The following is an 18,499-nucleotide window of genomic DNA, read 5'->3' as shown; positions in this document are numbered from 1 at the left end:
TTGGTAATTATAACAGCTAACAATTATTGATCATTTATTATATACCTGGCATTTCCCTAACCACCTTATATACTACTTCTTTTGATCCTTAACAGCCCACACACTTTATATCATTATTATTCTTTAACAGGTGAGGAACCTGAGGCACAAGTGATATTAAATTTGCTTACCCAAGGTCACATACATGGTTATTTTGTAGAGCTGAAATTTGACTCCAGGTAGTCTAATACCACAGCCTTGTGCTTAATCACATCACACAGGTGAAGCAGGGGCATCTGCAGGGTAGAGGATGATGAGGAGAGAGAATTGGGCAGCAATGCAGGAGGAAATGCCAGAGTATTAGGGGCTGAGGACAGTGAGAGCCTATGGTTTCCTGCCTACATAACCCTCCAAGAATATCCATGGGTCCTGAGCTGACTCTCTGATCATCCCAACCCCATTTTGCTGAATGGTCTCTGGGAATAAGATAATAAAACTTCTTTAGTTTCTTTGCCATAGAACCAGACTTTAGTCTCACATTTTCTTCTCTCAGACTCTTCTTAGGTAATCTCACTATACTTCGAGGAGTTTCTATAGGTTTTCGATATTAATAACATGGAAATATGAAGACATTGAACATGACTTCCTTTAGTTCTTTTTATCACACCTTGCATGACATAGCTTTTGGTTTTATTCCCTTCACCAAGCCCAGTCTGTTTTGGACATGCTCCTGCTCATTAATTTTCCCTAAGATGAGGCACTCAAATCTGATCACAGGACTCTAGATATGGCTGGCTTTGCAGAGTAGGTGGTCTGTTCACGTTCCTCTGTATTGCTTCTTCAAGAAAGCTTGATATCACTTTGTAATTTCTGGCAGCCATATTACTGGCATGGCATTCCTCTCAATTACTATCAGCAAAAACCCTTTGAACCATTTTCACAAGTGCTACTGCTGCCCCACTTTCACTTGAGTGAGTTGAAGTTCAATATCAGTGCCCAATTATGGGACATGACTTTTAGCCTTGGCAAAATACATTTTGGTGAATTTGGCTTATCATATCGAGTAATCAAAATCTTTTGGGAAGCCCTGCTCTGGTTTTCTCATCACATTTAGCTCACAACAACGTCACTTCATTCACTAATTAGCTAGGCTACTTTATACAGAATCCTCAAAAGTAATTAATAAAAATGTTGAACATGTCCGGTTGGTGTGGGTCATTGGTTGAGCATTGACCTATAAGCCAGGAGGTCATGGTTCAGTACCAAGTCAGGGCATATGCTGGGGTTGTGGGCTTGATACCTAATGTGAGATGTGTAGGAGGCAGCCAGTCAATAATTTTCTCTCATCATTAATGTTTCTATCTTCCCCCCTTTCCCTTCCTCTCTAAAATAAATAAAAATATATATTTAAATAAAAAAATAAAAAAATAAAAATGTTAAACATGATAGCACGAACCAATATTCAATATTACATTTAGAATCTTTTGAGGTGACACTAGGCAACTTATTTGCACTGTTTGGGTGCAGCCTTCTGTCCATCTAATTTAGTTAAACCCTACCTAGTCAAGTGTGTTAGAGTGCTTGTGGGCAGAAGGTAAAGAAGCACCTAGGTTGCCCTAGCCAGCGTGCAGACCAAAGGATCCTGGGTTCGATTCCAAGCAAAGGCATGTACCTCAGTTGCAGGCTCCTCCCAACCTGGGCCCTGGTTTCTCTCACATTGCTGTTTCTCTCTGTCTTTCCCTCTCTTTTCCACTCTCTGTGAAGAAGAAGAAGAAGAAGAAGAAGAAGAAGAAGAAGAAGGAGGAGGAGGAGGAGGAGGAGGAGGAGGAGGAGGAGGAGGAGGAGGAGGAGGAAAAGCTAGGTTTACTTTCCCCATTCCCTTGTCCTGCTCTCCCTTGTCCAGACCCCCCATTGTATGCCTATCAATCCCAAGTCTTCACCCCAAGGTGCATCTTGAGAAGGGACAGGGCATATGACAACAAAGAATCTGACTGAAGAAAAGGGGATGAAAGGCAAATGTCTGTGACCAACTCTCAGGCAGGTGACTGCAACAGCTGTTCGGAGGTGACTAGTTCAAAGGATATAAATTGTCAATAAAATAGGAAGATCATACAACATTTTTGCCTGTCTATATTATGCAGGTGTGAGGGTTAACTACTGTACTATCCTACAAATGCTTTTTTTAAAAGAAGTCCTGTTGCTTTAAAAATTCTGATGGACTTCTAGTGGGATCCGTGATCTGTTTTTACATTAAGATACCACACCTGGGTCTAATACATAAGGCAGTGCCTGATGTGTCAAGGTGGGCAATTAGATCAGTTACCAGGGGCTCTGCCGCCACCCCAGTCTGCAGCCTTACTGGCTAAATTCCCTAGGATAATCCTCTGGAAGAAGACTGCAGCTGCTGGAACATAGGATAGGAAGTGGCTGAAAGTATATTCAGGTTTACTGGTAAGTAACACACCTAAAATACCTAATCTGATTTATCACTCAATAGTATTTACGACACAGGTATAAACTACCGGTAGGAGTTAATCCCTGAGGCCGATTCATTAAGGGAGAAAAATCAACATCGACATTAAATGGGGAAGGTCACAAGTCTTTGTGTGGGTTTACATTTGGACACTTTTATCTGTAGAAAAAATGCTTTCTTAGAAAATGACTCAGCAGGAGGAAGTCTTGTCTCATTCTGTCAGGCTCTGTACTTTGGGGTCCTTTTGTGAGCACTTTCCATCCTTCATTATCAGATTTAACTGTGTGACCCAAGTCTCCTCTGCCTTGGAGGACATGAAACTCTGAAGGCACTCTTCCTCTTTAGTCCCCTGTTTTGTCTTTGTGGGTCTGCATTTCTCCTCTTTCCTGTAAGACTCCACTCCCTCTGCTGACCAGCCCCACAGTCCTTTAGTTATGCTGTCCCTTTACCTTGAGTAGATAGGCCTGATGACCTATCTGCTCAAGTGAGCCCCACCAGAGTCTCAGTGGCTCCAGTAATGTTGAGAAGGGCTCCTTTAGAGGGGACTGAAGATAGAAGTGTCAGAGGTCCCAAGCAAATGAAGGGCGGAAACAGCTGGGGAGGGGGGTGTAGAATAGGGACAGCAGCAGGGAGCCAGATACCATGCTGCTGAGAAGAAGAAGAAGAAAAAAAAAAGGCATTGGTTTAAGTCAGGAAACAAAAAAAGGGAACTGAGTGGCTGTGAAAGGGTGGGGTTTGCTCAGACTGTCCTTCCTCTCTGGACTGTAAGAATATGTCTCCAGGACCAGTGTCTTCTGAGATCGAGTCCCACCTTCAAAGTCCTGGCACCTCAATACATCTGGGAAGCTACCTGCATTAAGTCAGGACTGAGGTGGGTCTGGGGCATGGCAGGGGCTGGGTAGCAGCAGAAGTGCCTTTTTTGGGACCCCTGAAGGCCAGAGAGAAAGCATGGCTGGTGCCGATATAGTAGATTGGTGGAGGAGGCTGACTGAGAGGGTGAGAATGTCATCAGCATAGGTCTTGGTAGTCCCTTCCGATGATCAGAACAGGCTGTAAAGGGTCTTTTCTGAGAAGGGTTGTGGGGAACAGTAAGAGAAAAGGGTGACATGAGGTGATCATCTGAACAGGTATCAAGTGTTGTAAAGCGGCACCTATGCAAAACTTGGCTGAAAAGTAATATTGTCAGTGGAAGTAAGGTAAAAATAAGTCCTTTGTTCAAATATTGCTTGAAAATCCAAAACATGTACCTGTGTGTCACTGAGACCCATAGAAGAAAAACATTTAAGATATAGATTGAGAAAACAGTAAAAGCTCACATGCCACAATAGGCCATTGACTTTTGTGAGGTGGGGAAAAGCACCAGCTAAACCAAGGTTTGGTAGGCTACCTGCCTCAGGCTGTGTTGGGCAGATGTTACCAGGATCATAGCTGGCTTGTTGGACGGGTTGTGTGCACCAACCTCGTGGTAATAGTGGGTAAGAGATTGGGCCCAAAGAAAGCAGCCTCAGCCTCAGCCCAGGCTGTGTGGCCAACCCCTGAGGTTTTTCCCATTACCATTGCCTGCCATGTGCACGGCTTTCTTTTGTCTTGTCTTCGTCATTTCTTCTCTCCTTTCTGCTCTCCTCCTGCTCTTCATCCCCCTTTTCCCCTCCTCCTCCTTTCTCTTACCTGTAGCCCCTTTTCTTTATTCCCTCCTTTATTTTGTTCATTACCACACCCCTGGAACAGTCAGTGCTTAATAAGTAATTGTTGAATTGCTTTTCTTGCCCCTTCCCTCCCCCCTTCTCTTTCTCTTGTTCCTTTTCCCCTTACTTTTTTTTTCTTCCCCCCCCCCCTACTTTCCTAATACTTTCCCCAATGGATTATTGAGATCAGTAAGCATGTTAAAACACGCAAAGCAGTTAAAACAGGGTCTGGCAATAGTAAGTGCTAATATCTCAGTGTTTGCTATTACTATTTTTATTCTACCTGAAACTTGCCCGTGTCTCCAGAGGGCATGCCTAGAGCAAATGGTGTGGTATTTGGAACAAAAGGGATTTCTGATTTTGACCAAGACATCTTTGGGTGTGCTGATGGACCTCCAAAAGGGATCCTGGTCCAGTTTCCAGGTCACCCGCCTCTCCAAGCTCCAAATCACATGCTGTGCATTCCCAGAGGCAGGGCAGCAACAAAGCTCAGAGGCAGGGCTCTACCAGCTCAAGGGCTGTCCTCTGTGCTGTTAGTTGTGTGCTGGTTCTGCTCCTTCCTGCATTTTGCATGCCAAGCCTCTGAACCAAGGGTGCTAGAGCCATTTTTGGAGTCAGTTATTTGATAAAACAATGTCACCCTCCACATAAGCCACAAAATGCAAATACTCATGGAACCTAAAGCATTCTACTGAAACAGTATCCCTTAGGGTTAGCCCTATCTGCTATAATCTGACCTGTTTTATATTCAGGCTATTTAAACTAGTTGCTTGTGTTAAAGCCCAAATTCTTGTTGCTTATGTCTAGTGATGTGTTTGCTTAGAATCCTTTGTAAACTCCTTTTGGTGAGAACTAGTTCAACTTTCCATTCATTTCTAGGGTCTTGGAGCAATTTTAAATCATTTCTATGATTTACTATTTCCATTAGAGCAAATTTCCTACAGAGTTTCCTTTCAGTGGACTAGATCTATACCAGGAAGTGACTTAGATATAAGGAGAAGATACGGCTTTTGAAAACCAGTTTGGGTGTTTTCCACAGAGTCCATAGATATCTGCTGCTTTTCACCCAAAGATACCAAGATCTAATTTCTAACTCCTGTGAATAAGGGAGAGCTAGAATTTTCAGTGAGGCAGTGCTCAACAAGAAGCTAGAGACCAACCTTGAATTAATTCATTCCAAAGCTGCTTGGTTATGCAAATGAAGCCATCAGAGGAGGGAGAGAGAACGCCTCTGAGGACCCTGAAACAAATGGGCCACGTGTGACTTTCAGTTTCTATGGAGGTTCATGTGCACTAACTTAGGGTGTTAAGAGAGCATTGGAAACACAAACCTTTATTTTCGGCTTTCTTTCTTACTCTCTGAGAGCCATCACTAGATGTCCATACGGTTTATGTTGGTCATCTGGACCTGAAGGAATTGCTCATCTTACTGACTTGTCTCCTTGAGAAGGAAATGAACTATAGTCTGTTAACTCATACCTAGAAGAAGAAAATTCTAGGGAATCAAGATAAGTTAAATTTTAGACAAGTTGTAGGTTGGAATATAATGGAGTTCAAGATCATTGTCTCAATGAGAAAGCAGATTAGCCTGCAATAAAACCAGAATAAAAATGATTAGAAATGGAGTAGAAAAGAGGTAAAAGTAGGGGGAATGCAGGCTCTCAAAAGCTAATGGGAATGGAAATTGGTACAATGTTTCTGGGAACAATTTTGTCAATATATTTCAAAATGCAAAATGCACATACTTTTGATTTGGTAAATTATTCTTATTTAGAGATTCTAGTATCATGGGAAAATAATCAGGAGTAATGTTACACAAGAACTTTAGATATTTTTGTATTGGATGGACGAAAAAGTAATGTGTAATATGATCTCAAATATAATAAATATGCACAAAAAAAGAAAAGTAATATGCCCACATAATAATGCCTCTGGATAATGAGCTTATTGTTGATGTTTTCTTCTTAATATTCCTATAATTGAAACATTTTCTATAATGAACATATGTTACTTTGATATCAAATAAAAAAGTTTAAACCAGGGAAAACAAAAACTGACAAAAAAGCGAAAGGAGCACACAAGTCCAGAGTGAAAATGGACACTCCAGCAGTCACCCTAAATGTGATGAGTGTAAATTTGCGAATTAGCTCTCCTTTCCTCATCACTTGGCTAGAATCTACTGTCTCTGGGGCAGGGCAGAAGACATGATGGATTCCAGAGACCCAGAAGTTTCCAAAACCATAGAAGGAAATGCAAAATGTTAATGTGAAATGCTGAAGGAGAACCAGACTTCTGAAACCTTTTGGGAATTACTACAGCAGATGAGAATTTTCCTGGTTAGCATGCAGCCCAAAAGCTGATTCTGCTTGGAAGTCCTCACCATAAATTTGGTTATCTGTAGTCTGACCCTGAAGCTTTTCATAAAGTAATTATGTTTCCATAGAGTCTGAATAGAGCTTTTTGAGAACTTAACATAAGTAATTAAGTTTCTTTGTTGCTATGGTTATTATATTTTAAAGAAGACTTCTCTTCTGATTCTCAGGCCAGGACATTCTTAATCAAAAATCTCAACCAGAACCTGAGAGATGCTTCTTGGGACTGAGAAGAGATTTTTCATAGGGAAAATTTAGCCCATTGATTATATTCTCATTAGAGAAGTTGACAGATAATTCTTTTATATTTCATTGTAAAGCATCAGTAAGATAGGAATGAAGAGGGGAAAAGGAATAACTCAGATAAGCTGGACTTGAGTTTACCACTTTGTCTGAATAAGTGAAAATTCATTTTGAGTGTGGAAAACTATCTCACATGTGTAAGAATGTTTGTGGCAGCTTTGCTTATTAGTATAATTGAAAACTAATAACTTCCATAACCACTAATAGGAGAATGGAAAAAAGAAGTATGGCATAGTCATCATATCATATAGAATATTTTCCACATATGAGTGAATTAAAGTGGATGAAAAAGGTGAAAGGATTAAGAGAAGAAAAAAATATATGACACATAGACACAGACAACAGTATGGTGATAGCCAAAGGGAAAGAGGGGCAGGGAAAGGTAGAAGAAGGCAAAGTGGGGATAAATGGGGATGGAAACAGACTTGACTTTGGGTGGTGGGCACACAATGCAGTGTGAAAATTATACATTATTGAGTTGTAGACTTGAAACATATATGGTTTTATTAATCAACGTCACCCAAATATTCAGTAAAAATGTATGAACTAGAGCTACCAAGACAAATAAATCTTAAGACATTACATTGAGAAAGAAAGTTGTTAAAGAATTTGAACCACTTATATAAAAATGTAGAACATGCCGAAACCGGTTTGGCTCAGTGGATAGAGTGTCAGCCTGTGGACTGAAGGGTCCCGGGTTCGATTCCAGTCAAGGGAATGTACCTTGGTTGCGGTCACATCCCCAGTGGGGGGTGTGCAAGAGGCAGCTGATCGATGATTCTCTCTCATCGATGTTTCTAACTCTCTATTCCTCTCTCTTCCTCTCTGTAAAAAATCAATAAAATATATTTTTAAAAAAATGTAGAACATGCAAACCAATACTAAATATCTTTTATGAATACTTACATATATAGTAATAATATAAAAACATGCCCACGAATGACAAAAAACAAAGTCAAAATACTGCTAACATGCCCTAATCAGTTTGGCTCAGTGGATAGAGCATTAGCCTGTGGACTGAAGGGTCCCAGGTTCGATTCCGGTCAAGGGCATATACCTTGGTTGGGGGTCCATCCCCAGTAGGGGGTGTGCAGGAGGCAGGTGATCAATGTTTCTCTCTCATCAATGTTTCTAACTCTCTATCCCTCTCTCTTCCACTCTGTAAAAAACGCAATAAAAATTTAAAAAATACTGCTAACCTCTAAGGAAGAAGTGATGGATTATGGAGGACACAAGAAAGTTTTTACTCTATGGATGGTATCGCATTTTTAAAAATATATTTTTATTGATTTCAGAGAGGAAGAGAGAGATAGAAACATCAATGATGAGAGAGAATCATTGGCCGCCTCCTGCATGCCCCTTACTGGAGATCAAGCCCGCAACCTGGGCATGTGCCCTTGACCAGAATCGAACCTGGGACCCTTCATTCCTCAGGCCGATGCTCTATCCACTGAGTCAAACTACCTAGGACACATTTATTTCTTTTTCCTTTGTTTTTAATGAATTAATTGGGGGTGACATTGGTTAATAAAACCATACAGATTTCAAGTGTAAAACTCCATAAAATATTATCTGCACACTGCCTACATGTGCCCATCGCCCCAAGCAAAATTTATTTCTGTGCCCATTACCACCCCCACCCTCCCAACCCCTCCGCTTTGTCCATCTCTGGAAGCAATTATGACACAAAGTTAGGACTCTGTAGAGCTAAGTGGTGAGTACATGAGCATAATGTTATTCTTTGTACTTTTGTCTATTTGCAATATTTCATATTATAAAAGAAAGTTCACTCAATCAAAGTTTTACATCCATAATAAGCAATAACAACCCAGGGGACAAAAAAGTGAGCATTCTACCTAACCCCTGAGCTTTTATCCCATCAACAATGAAAAGGAAACAGTGAGTGATTTTAGGAATGTGCCAGTAAGGATCTCCTTGTGGAAGATTTAAAGGAAAATGTAAGCAAACCTGGCAGGACTTCATGTGGGAAAGACTCTTCATATGGGAAAAGATACTGTGGCCAGTTAACAAGGAAAATGATCTTTTCCAGCCTGGAAGAATATTGTAGAGAAAAGTGCTCCACAATCCTCTTATCCCCTGTTATTTACCACCATTTCCTCTTATGCAGAATGTTCCTGAAAGATGAGTAGGAGTCTGTCCCAACTACTGTTTGATAATAGCCATGAAAAATGACAGGATACTGAGGTAGATGGCATCACACCTCATTGAAAAAAAAGGAAACAACCCTCGGGGAAGCAATGAAGTACTAAAGAAACAGTAAGGGTTGTGGAGTCCAGATGGATGAGGTCGGGCAATCACATAATCTCCCTGAGCCTCATTTCCTTCATCTGTTTTGTATGTTTTGTTTTGTTTTAAAGAAATAAATAAAATAATGCATGTAAAATGCCTGACAGGTAGTCTGCATTGAAACAAGAGTTCTCTTCCATTTCCCTGGGGAGAAAAAGGAATAGCCAGAATCTTGCTGAGAAACTAAGTAATGCTTTAAAGGAGAAATAAAGAGAACAGACTGCTTCTTGGATATCTGGCTAAGTAATTGTTTGAACTATTAATGACTGGATATATTTCCTGCCATTAATAAAACATCGATCAGCTACCTCCTGCACACCCCCTACTGGGGATGTGCCCATAACCAAGGTATATTCCCTTGACGGGAATCGAACCTGGGATCCTTCAGTATGCAAGCTGATGCTCTATCCACTGAGCCAAACTGGTCAGGGCATGACTGGTTATTTCTAATTAGCATCTTCTGGATTCTTCCCAATTATATGCAGGCTATGAAGTTTTCTGAATTTTGTTCTGGTGTTGTCCCCAATAATGTTTTATATTAACTTGAATAAAGATAGGAGCCAAAGGTGGTTTAGATTACTGATTCTGCAAGTGCTATATATATTAATTTATTGGTATAGTCCAGTCTGTAAGATGGCTGAACTATTTCTTATTAAACTCAAAATCTTTGCCTTTTAGTTTAATAAAGAGAACATTATAATGTTGTAATTCTGTACTTTAAACAGAGAGTTCTGTGTCTTTCTATTACTTTTCCTCCTCTTTCTTTATATGAACAAGTGTGTGTGTGTGTGTGTGTGTGTGTGTGTGTGTGTGTGTGTGAGAGAGATATTCATGTCACTTCCATTTCCACCCTCTGAGTGAAGTGTATGGTCAGTTCTCATAGTGCATGTTTGTCATCAAATCAACTCTGTAGGCTTCTGAAATTGTTAGGGAAAAAAATTAGTGCCTGCTATAATACATACCCAAAGAAACTGCAAGTGCTTTCTAACACACAATGTTCATTACATAGCAACCTTCAGAAAGACATAAAGATGGATACCTCTCCTTTCACATTATTGCTGGAAGGATCAGTGGTGACTAAGAAAAAACTGCCACATTTTCAGGCTGCATTTCCAGACTGGATCAAGAGAAAATTGGAGAAGAGCAGTCAGAGAAGGGATGTCCAGGCCATGGAAATCCTAGTAATCCTTCAGCTTAATGATCTAGACTAGGGTAGAGGCCCTTTCATCGCTAGCTCACAGGGGTTTTGGCTAGTGAGAGGCTTACTTACTTCCTCATACTTAGACAAACACTAAACCCTACCCCAACACATACCCTTGAGAGGAAGGCTCCCTCTTGTACAAACTGGATTTGTTCTAAAAATGAAAAAGAGCAGAGGCAGCTTCCAGAAGGACCTGTCTTATAGGAAATAGGAACAGAGACCAAGACTGAAGCAGATGTTGAGTCTGAGCAGGGAATGTATCTACCAAGAGTTTGCAACAAAACCAAAGACAAAATGCTAGATGTGCTTTACAGATAAAGAAGAAGAAGAAGAAAAACGCATAGCGGGACATGGTTTGTTGGGAAGCTTCAGATCCAATTTTCTGGTTTTCCCACTCAGTTTCTTTAGGATTTTATTTTGTCTAATGTAATTTGAGTCTTTGATTATGAAGAGGTACTTAATTAGAATTCACCATGGGAACAAATGTGATATTATTATATGGATCTCCACGAGTTAGCAGTTCCTGAGAAAAGAGTATTATTAGTTGGTTACCACTATTTCTGTTTAAATAAATAACTTTAATGTCAAACGAATCTCTGGGATTTTAGCTGAATAAAAAAGAATTCTCATTGGTTGTAAAATCTTAAGAGTTTGTCATTCCCATTTAAACCAAGGAGTTAAGGAAGAGAGCTGTGTGGCAGGGTGTGGGGAAAGGTTTGCTCCTTTGCCCATTTTTTTTTCTTGAAAGATTATTTACAAACCATGAACTAATCCACCCCCAGAAGACAATGGCATCCACATAGCAGATCATTCTGAACATCTCTGCTGTTCCTTTAGCCTATTTTCCCCCTCCAGTAATAATAGATACTTCTACATCACAGAAAAGAGTGATATAACAATGTGGATAGACTCAGGCTTCAATAAAAACCTCTCCCTTGCTTTCCTGGTGTGAGCAATAATCTGTGCTTCACAAGCAGTGGAAAAACCTGCTGACTTTATTTTGCTTCCTAGTGCCACCAAAAGCATAGAGTTTAGTTTAAAAGCTAAATCCCCACCCCAGGAAAAAAAAAATACCCACCACAAACAAAACTTGAGAGGGAATGATTTTTTTCAGGATTTATTTAGGGTTCTGTTTTTGTGACAGTATTTGTATTTTCACCTTATAGTTCTAATAAAGGTTTGGAATTCGTAATATAAGATCATGCATAAACTTTAAGTGAATAACTGATATGAAGTGCTGTTTGTGTTAATAAAAAATGGTGACTCTGTGTAACTTCCTCTGCCTTTTTGTATTTCAGTTACCTAAACTAAATGTTTCTGGGTACTATAAGTTTGGAGGGTGCCTAAATGAGTTTACTTTTTATAAATGATCAGAATGGCATCCATAGGAGTAAGATGACTATCATTTTTGCATGATGCTGTTTAAGAACTAATCTAAGTAAAAAGGTGGAGAAAAGCCAAAAATCAAAAACAACTTCTTCTCCCAAAATATATATTTTTAAAATTTTAGAACAAAGCTTCAATCACTTGTAGCTCTATCAGTGGGTGATGGGCAAAATCAGTTGGGTGGCAGTTAGTATTCATCCATAATTGCAGGTGCACACTCCATATCCTTATTAGACCCCTTGCACAGACCCCAGTGGGACAATGTTTGAAAAATTACACTCACCATCTAGGAAACTGGGAACTGAAAGTCCAATATCTGCCTCAGTGGAGTTCTGGCACCTGCATTATCTCTGTTGGGGATGTCAGAGTCAACAGCTGCGCAGAGAATTTTGCTATTCACAGATTCTGCACTTGTCATCATAAAAGGGCAATTGGAGCCGGGACCGGTTTGGCTCAATGGATAAAAGGGCAATTGGTATAAATTTGCCTCTAGACATTAACAAGCACATGGGTACATGTCATTTGACATCCAGAGCATTTCATTGTCTCATTTATGTGAGGTTACAATGTAGAACCAATCCACCCTATTCAATGTACATCCCTTATACCTGAAAACTGATAGAGATGGGGACTGTGGGAAAAGGATGTTAAGGTAAGAAAGTCCTTTGTTAGCTTTACACATTTCTATTCCATTTGAAACTAGGTGGCTAGGCTGAAGAGGTATGAGGGATGATTATAATAAATGTGATGGGTTGTCATGAGGTTTCATTATCAACAGCACACAGTGAGCTCCAGAAAGACGAAGCTATGGCTGCAGTAATACTGGAGAGCATCTTTCTGAAGCGATCCCAGCAGAAAAAGAAAACATCACCTTTAAACTTCAAAAAGCGCCTGTTTCTTTTGACGGTGCAGAAACTTTCCTACTATGAGTATGATTTTGAACGTGGGGTAAGTGTCTCTGCTGTGATACCTAAGTATCAATGATTTGGCCTTAGATCTTCATTTGGGAGGAGTTAGAAGCTTTTTGGTTGGAGGAGAAAGGTGGAAGGGACTTAAGTACATTTTAAACTCAGCAAAATGTTTTCTGGACTAGAATTAGCCACAGCCACGTAGGAGCCAAAATTCAAGGGTGCTAAGGACCCGTGAGGAAAATCATACCATGTGATTTTGCCATTGGTGAGCATTCACTAAATGATTGTTGAGAATGAAATCCAAGACTTGAAAATAGCTTCCTTATTTTTTGTTATAAAGACACACAGCCATCCACTCTTTTATAGTGCTTACCCTCCATCTGGTAGTCAAAAAAGGGTGAGATGTGGAAGTTGTTGTCGTTGTTTTGTTTTTTCAAAATGACAGGGCCTGATAATAGATCATTGGTGTCACCTGACTATGTTGAATGAGTAGATAACAAAATGTAATCATCCAGTTGCTTAATCCTTTATTTCCTTTTTATTGAATTTATTGGAGTGACACTGGTTAATATAATTACACAAGTTTCATGTGTGCAATTCCACAACACATCATCTATATTCTTTCTCCATTTTCTTCCTCACTTTCTCAGAGAAGAGGCAGTAAGAAGGGTTCTATAGATGTTGAGAAGATCACCTGTGTTGAAACAGTGGTTCCTGAAAAAAATCCTCCCCCTGAAAGGCAGATTCCGGTAAGAAGAGACCATTGAGAGAACAAGGGTGGGGTAGGGGATGGGGGAGTAGATAAGAATCTTTGAACACTTCAATTTTTTGTAAATAAACTGGTTGGTGATGCTGTACAATGTAGAACACACAAAAAAACTTTATAAGATTCTTCACTGTCATGTACTGATTCTACCAAGTCTCAGCATTTTCCCTCAGATTCAGAACAATTAATTTACTTGGGAAAATTTGTCACACAGATTTCAAGATGGCATCGTATCAACTTTTCAAACTAATCAGAAATGGTTGGTTTTACTCTCTCAGTTACCAGGGTCAGATTTACAAGGTTGAGTAGGCTCTGAATAATATGAATTTTTAAAAAATAGTTCACTTATTCTCTTCTCACTTCCAATAGCCTCTCCAGGGCATACTGCTTACTGAGTTAATTTTTAAATATCTTTTTTTTTTCAGATTACAAGAGAAATGAGTATTTATTGTAGAAACTTGCAAAAATATTTTTAAAAAACCATAAGAAAAGATAAAATCACATATAATTACATCATCTAGTTAAAACACTATTAACATGTTGGTATATGTTTTTATTCCATAAGCAACACATATTCTCACACTAGTATAAGTTATATATTTAAAACATAGAATCATAGTATGCATCTTGCTTTGCAACCTACATTTTCAACATATGAAAACTTTACCCCATGACAATAAGTACTCATTAATAATATGAGTTTCATGGCTGCATAGTATTCCTTATCATCGATATACTATTCTGTAATTTGTTTAACCAATTCCCTATTACTGCACACTTAAGTTGTCTCCAACTACTTGACATAATAAACCATGTTGGAGGAACATCCTTGCATACATATTTATATACTTTTGTTAGTCTTTTTCTTCAATAACCTCCTAGAAGTAAAATGTTTTCTTCTCTTTATGGAATCTGTGCACTTTGATTATTTTTATCTTTTTTATTCTATTTTGTTTACTAGACGTGGAGTTTAAATTTAATACACTCTTACAAATTGTACATGAGAATATCTATTTTTCTACATTTTTTTCAATGCCAGATATTATAGCTCTGGACGAGTTTTGCTCAGTGGATAGACCACCTTGGATGAAAGTTCCCAGGTTCTATTTTGGTCAAGGACCAGTTGCAGGCTCAATCCCAACCCTGATCTGGGCACGTGCAGGAGGCAACCAATTGATTTGTCTCTCTCACATTGATGTTTCTCTCTCTGTGTCTCTTCCCCTCCTTTCCACTCTCTCTAAAAATAAAAGGAAAAATATTCTCAGGTGAGGATTAACAAAACAAAAATTACCAGATATTGTAAATATTTGTTAAGTTGGCAGCCAAGAAAAATGGTATTTAATTGCTGCCTTATTTTGCAATTATTATTTTTGTTGTTGTTATTAAAGACTATGGATTTTAAAGTCTATGTCATCAAATTAATTCACCTTCTTAATGATTTTAAATTTTACCATTAGAAAGCTCTTATCTCCCACAAGATTATACCATCAGTTGCTTTTTTTTTCCTCAGTCATTCGGTTTCATTTTTAAAAATATATTTTTTATTAATTTCAGAGAGGAATGGAGAGAAAGAGATAGAAACATCAATGATGAGAGAGAACCATTGATCGGCTACCTCCTGCATGACCTCTACTGGAAATCAAGCCTACAACCTGGGCATGTGCCCTTGACTGGAATTGAACCTGGGACCCTTCAGTCCACAGGCTGATGCCAAACTAGCTAGGGATCAGTTTTAATTTTTACGTTAAGCTTTTGAATCCATCCAGAATTTACTTTGGTATATGGTGTGAAATAGCTACCTAACTCCTTCCCCTCCCACCAATATTAGTGGTTAAATGTCCCAATACCATTTATTGAGTAAACTCAATTTCTGCAATGATTTGAGATGTCTGGAGCTTTTTAAAAAAATGAATATGTGATTGTTCCTATAGATATGTGTCCTTACTGGGTTATAGGAAGCAGTCACTAAAAATCTGAATAGTCTGTGCAGAAGAGCCTTCTTGACCCACTACAAAGAACTCAAAGAACCAAAGGAAATCCAGGAAAGAACAATGCACCAACCAATAACCATGATTTTTCTTCTTTCATTGCAGAGAAGGGGTGAAGAGTCTGGTGAAATGGAACAGATCTCAATCATTGAAAGGTTCCCTTACCCTTTCCAGGTGAGGTATTTTCTCTCACCAGCTCTCAGAGGAACCTGTAATGTAATTACAATATTAAGGATGGGATGTGGGGCAAAAGGCAGGATACTAAGTCCCAGGAAACAAAAGTTGAGGTGGTCAAGGAGACTGGACTGAGAAATGAGACTGGTATGATCTAAGAGTATTTGCTGTTCTATTTTCCCAATCTCACATAGTTTCTTTTAGTCTCTACACCTCAAAGAGTACCCATAATGTCATTAGTTTTATTGTGGTGTGTCTTGTATATGATAACTGCATTGAGAAAGATGTGCTGTTTGTCGAGTGAGCATTTCACTTCCTTCTGGTTCTGAATATCTGTCCAACGGTGGTCATGTGGGTTGAAAGTCAGAAAAGGGGAGGGGAGAAGTATTAGGAAGTTTGGTATGAGGAAGGCTTTTAGACTTATACATAAAACTAAATTATATTCTAATCTGGGATGACTGGAGAGTCACATAGACATATGTTTGGTAGATGCATTGTAAGCTGTAAAGGAGAACAAGAAATTCAATTCGTCTTGCTTATGTCCTGAGAACTCTGTAGGCCACTTGTTGTGAATATAGAAGCCCCTGCAACAGTGAAAGCCAGAAAAGGAAGTGGAAAGTCTCAGGGGAGGGGGCTTTCTGTCATGGATTGATGAGCACAGAAAGACTAAGAAACAAAAAGAAAAATGTAAAAGGATCTTGCTCATGTCCTTGACTATATCAAAGTTTACAAAACTTTTGAAGGAGGGGTGTTTTAGACATAGTTTTGCTACCATTGTGTTTCAACAAGATGACTTTGTTTATCTGGGCTAGTAGAAAAAGCTAAGCAGCATGTAATTCAAAATTAATTTACATTTACTTCAGAACCCACTATCTGAGGTTTATTAAATCTGTAAAACATCTAATATGTTTTACACACACCCTCAACACCTAGCACAGTGCCTAGTACTTATGAGGTGTTAAAAATATTGATTGATTTGATAATAGTGTTTAACATAAACTTTACTTTTTTTTGAGTGGATGTGTGTCCATGTTTGGTTTATTTTGACTAATACGTATTGGCAAGTGGAGGCCACTGGGCTGTGAGGGGAAAATTTGCCATGAGTTAAAATTTGGCTCCATATTATCCAAGTGAATAATTCTTATGTACTAACCAAGACTTCAGTTATATAAATCATTACTTTTATTCTCTATACAAACTCATAGTTTAATAGGATTATAAAATAGCCTTCGTTGAATAAACAAAAGTCCTATCTCCACTGTGGGCTGAGGGAAATAGTTCTAACTAAATTTACACACAAATTGAAACATAAGTCAGTAGAACCTAGTATTCAGTAAGCTAAGACCTTCTAAGTCCTATATACCTGGATACTAGTAATTGCTTAGGAATTCTGCAGATAGCTCATATGACCCTGGCCCAGATGTTGACTAAAGACCCTGTGTGTTTTGTTTTCCACTATAAATAGACAAAGTTGTGACTTAAGATTATTTATATCAGTATCTTTCTCCTTTTATTCTGAATCCTAACTTCTAAAGTCTGTGTGTCTATTGTCCCAGGTTGTATATGATGAAGGCCCTCTCTATGTCTTCTCTCCAACAGAAGAATTGAGGAAGCGTTGGATTCATCAGCTCAAAAATGGTGAGGATTATTTGGGAAAGAAAGAGAATTAATTTCCAGAGAAAAGAAAGGAGGGAGGAAGTAAGAGGAATGGGGGAAGATGGAGAGGGAGAAAGAGAAAAACTGAAGAGAGGAATACAGAAAAGAGAAATAAAAGAGAGGGTTGAAGGTAAAAAGGAGAGAGGAAAGGATACATGGAAGGAGGGAAGTGAAAGAAAAAATAAAGAGAGGTGGAAGGGAAGGAGGAAGAGAGAGAAAGGAGGGAAGGAAGGAGATAGGAAGAGGAAGAGAAAAAAATGAATTTTTCCAATATTAGTGATGAAGTTGAGTTTAATCTTCCATCATATGAAAAAAATATCACACACACTAGACTAAAAATTTCAACCTAGTTCACCACTATGTCTCTAGTCTAGTGCAATGTTATAATTGTAGGTGTCTCCATTTATTTATAAAATGTCTCATTCTTTACACTGTTTATAAGGGTGGGGTGGTACAGCATTCAATGGTTATTGCAATATTTTGAATTCTAAGTATGCAATACCTAGTTCAAAAAAAAATAAATGTTTATAAGAGTGCTTGAAGTCAATGTAGAGAACCTGGTTCCAAGCCCTCTTCCACCACTAATAAGCAAAGTAACCTCTGACAAGTAGGCTAATAAGCTTCTTTGTGGCTTGGTTTCTTCTGAATTTGGATTAATATACATGCCACACCTACCTCCAAGTTTGTCTTAAGGATTAAATGATGCTATATATGTGAAAGCAGGTGGAAAACACTGAAAGCACTGTACAAGAAAGCACTATACATATCTTCATTGTGGATAAATACTTTCCAAGGAATTATTGTATGTTCTAGCTTTATGAAGATCTAAACTTGAACATAGTTTTAGCATTTCATATACACCATATGGTGTGCTCAGATAAACTCGACAGTAAATGCTGTAGCACAGGATGCATGAACACATATTTGTGTGTATATATAGCCACACGTCAAGTGACTGAGAGATTAACTGGTTGAGTTGACATCAGGAAAGGCTGCCTAGAGAAACAGGAAGGATGGCAGACTGATAACAGCATGGTTGGGTTATTGCATGACAGCCTTTTGTCTCAATAACATTTAGATTCTGATACTCGGTAGCTGGCTACACCAGCTTTTTCCACTCCCTTGAACACAAGTCAATTGGTTAAAATAAAAATTTCCAAATTTTTCAAGCTGAAAAAGGAGAGGAGTAAGGAAGAGAGGGGTCATTTGTTGAAGTCTTGCTATGTACCAGACACATATATTTATTTTCTCATTTAATTCTTATAGAAACGTTGGGCAAACAACAACAACAACAATAA

The 18,499-nt window shown here is 38.7% G+C and overlaps 1 protein-coding gene across 1 annotated transcript in view; it reads left to right on the top strand.

The window, feature by feature from the left end:
• The first annotated feature begins 3,196 nt into the window (after window positions 1–3,196).
• Window positions 3,197–18,499, top strand: part of BTK (Bruton tyrosine kinase) — a 31,290-nt gene continuing 15,987 nt past the window's right edge. The window contains exons 1-5 of the mRNA XM_084870816.1: window positions 3,197–3,323; window positions 12,485–12,654; window positions 13,268–13,366; window positions 15,477–15,545; window positions 17,102–17,183. Coding sequence (XP_084726942.1) covers window positions 12,514–12,654; window positions 13,268–13,366; window positions 15,477–15,545; window positions 17,102–17,183 — 391 coding nt within the window. The 5' untranslated portion in view covers window positions 3,197–3,323; window positions 12,485–12,513. The remainder of the gene's footprint in view (window positions 3,324–12,484; window positions 12,655–13,267; window positions 13,367–15,476; window positions 15,546–17,101; window positions 17,184–18,499) is intronic.

The sequence above is a fragment of the Pipistrellus hanaki genome (assembly GCF_964339955.1).
Source record: "Pipistrellus hanaki genome assembly, chromosome: X".
Classification (NCBI taxonomy): Eukaryota; Metazoa; Chordata; class Mammalia; order Chiroptera; family Vespertilionidae; genus Pipistrellus; species Pipistrellus hanaki.
The sequence above is the reverse complement of the archived record's forward strand: the minus strand, read 5'-3'. Positions and strand labels throughout refer to the sequence as shown.